The sequence below is a fragment of the Thalassophryne amazonica genome, chromosome 20 (genome assembly GCF_902500255.1).
Source record: "Thalassophryne amazonica chromosome 20, fThaAma1.1, whole genome shotgun sequence".
NCBI classification, from domain to species: Eukaryota; Metazoa; Chordata; class Actinopteri; order Batrachoidiformes; family Batrachoididae; genus Thalassophryne; species Thalassophryne amazonica.
In genome coordinates, this window is record NC_047122.1 from 54,487,956 (window position 1) to 54,494,933 (window position 6,978).

At 41.0% G+C, this 6,978-nt stretch overlaps 1 protein-coding gene across 1 annotated transcript in view; it reads left to right on the top strand.

Moving 5' to 3' along the window:
• Nucleotides 1–6,326, top strand: part of col8a2 (collagen, type VIII, alpha 2) — a 152,429-nt gene extending 146,103 nt beyond the window's left edge. Inside the window, 1 exon segment of the mRNA XM_034160412.1 lies at nucleotides 2,811–6,326. Coding sequence (XP_034016303.1) covers nucleotides 2,811–4,714 — 1,904 coding nt within the window. The 3' untranslated portion in view covers nucleotides 4,715–6,326.
• The last annotated feature ends 652 nt before the right edge of the window (nucleotides 6,327–6,978 follow it).

Below are 6,978 nucleotides of genomic sequence, written 5' to 3' on the forward strand. Positions count from 1 at the left end.
GCAATGTATTGATCAGCTACTCATTTGTCATTAAATGTTAGGAATGACGTCAAGATAACATCATCAAACACATAAATGACATCATCATCAAATAAATAAATGAATAAATAAACATCTGTCTTTCATTTGAAATAGATTTTATTATAAATTACCAGTATTCTTTTTGTGATATTATTTTAATTCATGAGAAGTGGCCACACATTTTATAAACACTAAACATTTACCAGCTTTTCTTTTTTTAATAACACTGCAGTAATATAAATCACATTGATTATTTCCAGTTTTTAGACACATTACACATATGTAAGACTTTTGCACATTACAGTACATGTTTGTGTCTTGTACTGTAATTAAAAAAGTAAGTTAAAAAATCATCAAAAATGATTTTTTTTAGAAATCAGTACTTAAAACATCATTGAAATATGAAATCAGTACCATTAATTAATAGTACTTGCACATGTTATATGTGCACCTTTATGTTTAAACATGTCAATAACGATGATAACTAATATTATTTGCATAGTCTCATTTAGAAGAGTGAAATAAATAAAATGAAAAAAGTTGATTTTAAATTAAAAAAAAAAATCAAAATAAAAAATCATGAACTTTTAGAAAAGATAGCCAAGTACATGTTGGCATCAACTACAAATTTATGGTTTTGGATATATATATATATATATATATATATATATATATATATATATATATATATATATATATATATATATATATGATTATATTTACCTTATCTATTGCTGATTAGTGCATTTGGATAAGATACAAGAAGCACTTTCGAAATCAGGAGTAATTTCATTATTGATTTAAATAGTGATTAGTTAGTTAGGATTAAATTAGATGACATTAAATGGTGTAATTTAATGCACCGCAAGATCCCAGCCCTAGAAAAAAAAAAACTATGACCCAATCCTTTTTAAGGGGTAAAAGATAAACTATTCAAGGAAAATTAAAACCAGTATAACCTTCATTTTCCACTTGTGATTGTTATAAAAATAGTACATGGTGAGTTGTTCTCTGACTTATGTGGAGGAACACAGAGGAACGGTTCCAGGCGAAGCTACGGAACAAAACTCTTCTGAAGCTGAGTGTGATTATCATGTTGTGCAGACTGGGCTCGTGTTTCTGCTCATTGCAGGCCTGCCTGTACGCTGCTCCACCGCTATGAAAAAAATAACAAGGCAGTTCATGATGTGTGGCTTACTTTTTCAGTCAAGCTACTCTCAGATTACACAACCATGTGATTTGCATTTTACTGAAACTCAGAGAAAAGCAGATCCAAAGTCAGTCAGTGGGCAAACATACGAGCAGATCATCCCTGCCCAGTTCTACAGTTACATAAGAACTCACAGGTGAAGGTCTCTCACACACACACCACATTCACTCATGCACTACATTCTATCTGTCTTGAAGGAACAAATTCCATATATGTGTATATATGTATAGAAATGGTTCTGCCAGTTTGGCATTTACCATCACTACAGTATGCAGATAGGGTTAAAAAAAAAAAGAGCCCAATCTTCAAGCACGTACATTATATGTTTTTTGTAGGTACTGATCACGTGTAGAGTGGGCTCTGCTTTTTTTTTTCTTTTTACCACGGTGCAGTCAGTGGCCTAGACTTCACTGTGTGTGAGGAGTCCGTCAGTGAGCCGCTCAGTCAGTTGGACACGCAACATTTCACTTGTTGTACTGCCCCAGTTGTCACTAAACTGTGTCTATTCATTATGCATATTGACCCCAAGACGTGTATAGTCAAAGGTCATGATTACTGGAGCATGCTTTGTAAAAATATTATGAGTACAATAACTTCATTCCTCATTGCCAGATTGTCACCAAACTTGGTATGTGTTTTAGGCATGGTGACCCAAGAAGACTATCAATTTTGGGGTCAAATGGTCAAAGATCAAATTCACTAAACTGTACTTTGTAAAAGCCTTCAGCAGTAAAGTGTGTATTGTCAATGGTAAGTTTATCTGTGTTTGCCTGGGGTGCCATGGGTTAGTACAAACTATACACTTGTTTTGTTTTTCCCCTCAATATACCCCAGAAACAACACCAGCCAACCAGGTTAACATCGCAAATTCCCTCAGATATCTGCCTTTACCACTCCGCAGTGAAAACTACACAGCTGTTAATGCAACAAACAAAGGTTTCAGCAAACACATCCATAAAAGCCTGTAACTTCTTCAGAGTGGTTTGAGTGTCGTTAGTGGCTTCCCTCAGCAGTCTCCATCTTGCATGGTCACTCTGTTTTATCTAAAGAAAACTGTGATGAGTTGTACAAAACAGTCCTTATATTTAGACTGTCCAATTACTTATGGGCTCTGAAAAGGGAGGCACTATATATAAACATGGCTATAATTCCTAAATGTAATAATGTAATGTTTTAGTTGACTTCTTTAAAGTAGCCTATATTATAAGCACCTCTTGATTGTTTTATTTCAACTCCATTGTGGTGGTTTACATGAGCAATATTACAAGTATTTAGTCACTGTCCCAATATTTATGGACTTGAATGTAACTGTTAAGATGCTGTCTTTTCAATTGCTACCATGTTACAAAATAAGTTTGAATGTACGATGATTGTCATTAATTTGTGATTCTCAGTTGTCCAATGTTCTAGGAGTTCTTTAAAGATGAGGCAGGTGAACTCTGTTTGCTATTGCTAGCATCAAATGTGTGGCAGGAAGACATTAGAATGACAAAAGAACCTACCTGCTCTCAGGTTTATCTCCAAGAGATCTTTTTATCCTGCAGCAGTTTTAACCATATGATTATCTTCTCTTTTCCAGATATGCCCCCCATGATGGAGGTGAAGGGGGAGCCTGGACCCCAAGGAAAGCCTGGACCTAGAGGCCCTATTGGGCCAGCTGGACTTCCGGGAAAACCTGGAATCGGGAAGCCAGGTCTCAATGGCCAGCAAGGCCCCCAGGGACCTCCTGGATTTCCTGGAATTGGGAAACCTGGACTTCCAGGTCTTCCAGGAAAGATTGGCCCAAAGGGACCCCCAGGTATTAACGGCGAAGTTGGTCCTCGTGGTGAACCAGGTCCTAGAGGCCCTCCAGGGCAGCCTGGACTCCCTGGCCCAGCTGGATTGTCATTAAATGGGAAACCCGGTCTTCCAGGTGTCAGAGGACCCCCTGGGGCCCGTGGAGAACCAGGACTGAAGGGCATTTCTGGCCCACCAGGTGAGAAAGGACTTAAAGGTGAAAATGGTAATGGAAATCCAGGGCCTGCAGGTATACGGGGTCCTCCTGGATTAAAAGGCAGTCCAGGACTACCAGGTCCATCAGGTGTTGGTAAACCAGGACCAAAAGGTTTGCCGGGGCTTCCCGGTCTTAAAGGTGATCAAGGACTCCCAGGGGATCGAGGAGAACAAGGGGAAACTGGGCCCCCAGGGCTACAAGGTTTGCCAGGTCCAGCTGGGCTAGGGAAACCTGGGATAGATGGATTGCCAGGAGCACCAGGTCTAGTAGGACCAAAAGGTGAACCTGGACACAGGGGTTCTCCAGGATTTCCTGGTACTCCTGGTTTTGGCAAACCTGGTCTAAATGGGCCAAAAGGTGAAAAGGGCCATGCTGGGCTACCTGGTCTTCAAGGGGACAAAGGAGAGCAAGGAATGGTGGGGCCCGTTGGAGAGTCTGGCCTTGATGGACAACCAGGAGCACCTGGAATGCAAGGACCAATGGGTCTTCCAGGGAAACATGGAATGCCAGGACAGAAGGGAGAGTTGGGCCCCCAGGGTCCTCCAGGATTGCCTGGTCTAAGAGGTGGTCAAGGCCCCAATGGACTGCCTGGAAAACCTGGTATTCCTGGGGAAAAGGGGATTCCAGGACCCAATGGAGCTATTGGGAAACCTGGGCCTAAAGGCGAGGCAGGGCATATTGGCCTACCTGGGAATCCAGGTCTGACAGGTGCTCCAGGGCCTAAAGGAGAGACAGGATTAATGGGGTCTCCAGGACCCAGGGGACAGTCAGGCATTCCTGGACTTCAGGGACAAATGGGTCCCATGGGGCCACAGGGTGTTCCTGGCCCAAAGGGTGAACCGGGACTACCAGGTCCTCAAGGGATTGGGATGGTAGGTGAAAAGGGGGCTCTAGGTCCACAAGGCCCTCCAGGGAAACCAGGCACTGCTGGACTTAATGGCAACCCTGGACCACCTGGGCCTCCAGGTCCCCCAGGTCCTCCAGGAAATGGCCAAACAGTTGTTGCAGGGCCAACAGATTCACACTTGGAAGGGGATGAAATACCTGGAGACAGGAAGAAGCCTGCATGTAGTCAAGTTCCACTCTCTATGTCTGTAGCACCCGCCTTCACAGCCATACTCAGCACACCTTTCCCTCCATCTGGCATGCCAATCAAATTTGACAGGACCCTGTACAACGGGCAAAATGCCTACAACCCAGCAACAGGCATGTTCACGGCTCCTTTATCTGGTGTCTACTACTTTGCCTACCACATGCACGTAAAGGGAACTAGCCTGTGGGTGGCACTGTACAAGAACAATGTACCAGCAACTTACACCTACGATGAATACAAGAAAGGTTATATGGACCAAGCGTCAGGTAGTGCCGTCCTAGAGCTGAAGGAGGGGGATCAGGTATGGGTCCAGATGCCTTCGGATCAGGCAAATGGCCTCTACTCCACGGAGTACATCCATTCCTCCTTTTCAGGATTCCTGCTCTGCCCCACATAGCCCTGTACCTTCATTCATACATGTCCCTTTATTGGCACCTCAGCCCTAAACATAAAATACCTGCAGCCATAATAGAAACAACCAACAAAATTATCAGTATGCTCGCCATCATGTTTATCTATCTCACCCTCATCACCAAAAGACAACAGAAACTTTGTGAATGAATACGGAAAGTTTAAAAAGGCAGGGTTAGTAATTACATACTGTTGTTTGTTTGTTTTTGTTTTTATTTGTCCTACAGATGTGTGTTTTGGGCTGTATTTCATGTTTTTTCTAGCTTATATGTTTTAATTATTATATTGTCATAATTTTATTGTTATTATTTAATCCTTGTCATTATTGTTGTTGTCATTGTTAATTGGTTCTACACAATTAAGTGCCTTACTTTGTAAAGTGTTAGCAACAAACCTACCCATGTGACTGCACATCCAGCCCAAATGTTCTTGTGTCCAAGGATGACGTCTCCAGATCCCTGAGGGCTGATTGGTTCCTGCCGCTGCAGTCACTTCCTCTGAAATGTTTATTCTATAATTTCAAAGTTATGCATTGTCATTCACTACTTAATTAAGAATGTAACGAACATGCCACCCGGTGCCATAATACCCTTCATTCTCACTGAGCGGTTGTTTGGCTTGATTGGTACGCTAAACAATTCTGACTTTAAAATAGTAGAATTAAATGTGTTGTTCACCTGAGATACAATTAGAACAGTTGGTATAAGTATCTGTTGGTGCTTATTTTTGTTTATGAATTCAATGTCAATTTTAAGCAATTAAAATCCAACAAATGCAGGTAGCGCAGGTTGTTCAGTGGGATAGGTGTTGGGCTACCAATAGATAGATCTGCAGGCTTCCTCCAATCACAATATCTGTCTGTGTCCCAGGACAAAACACTTCATCTGTATTGTCTCAGTCCACCCAGCTGGAATAGTTTTGGGTTTGGTTGGGGAAGTAACCTACGATGGAGTGGCAACCCATCCAGGGGGAGTCCCACACCTTCATCCATTTCACGCTATGGAATCCGGGGATAAACACCAGCACTAATGGGCCTTGGAGCCAATATAGGATTATTTTTTTCTTCTTCTTCTTGTCCTTCTTCTATTGTATACAGACAGACCAGGTGGCTCAGTCAGACAGGAGCTGGGTCACCAATATGTAGACCTGAGTTTGTTGCCCTGTCACACTGCCTGTTTGCATCCTTGGACAAGATATTTCACCTTCTTGTCCCAGTCCACCCAGATATAAATAGGGACCAGCCTTGGCTGGGAAGTAACCTGCAATGGACGCCATCCATTGCTAAGTTGTAGACTGTCACATACACTTCATACTACGGACTCTAGGAGGAAAGCACCTGCACCAGCGGACCTCAAAGCCTATAAAGAACTTACTTCTTCAATCAGATATACTATATCTACTTATCCCATTCAGGGTTACAAATGATTAAAGGCTACCCCATCACATAATGTGCAAGAGGCGCAGTATACCCTGGACAAGTCACCAGGGTCTGATTGTTCAATATACATTTGTTCAACAGTCCAGAAATGTAAACTTGTAAAGACACTGCAAGACTGTTATGACCATACAGTATTAGAATTACTTCAAAGTGCCCTCAACAGAAATATCAACAAGCACACTGTCCTTTTACTGAATAAACTTTAAGGATGACATAAATTAAGGATGATAAATATGTACGCAGTCAGAGTTTACATGGGATAGACCCTTGTGCCAACTACAAATTGATAATAAGTATACAACTGCAGTTGGACCAATAATGCATTTCCTTGTTCCAGTCTGAAGATTAATCCCTGTTCCTTATATATATATATATATATATATATATATATATATATATATATATATATATATATATATATATATATATATATATATATATGGGTACTTTGGAAAGTTCTCACTCTTAGCCGGGAACAAAAGTATCTAGAGGCACAATGTGTGAACTAGCAAAGTTTGAACATCGGGGAATCAAGTTTAACAACAGTCTTTCTCCTGCGACATTTTCTGGGTAGAGCCGAGAACTTTATGAAGTACCTTCGTATATATAGATGGGAAACATAATATACAGTTATTTGAAACAAAGTGCTATAGTTTCATTTTTTTCCATTGAAAAAAAAAGTTTTGTAAGTCTGGTTGACATAACTATATTCATTTAATACAGTTGAATATAGTATTTCATTTCTTAGTGTGTGCCTGTGTGTGTATGTGTATATAAATTCCTAAACCACCCCCTCAACAATAGATGAGTTT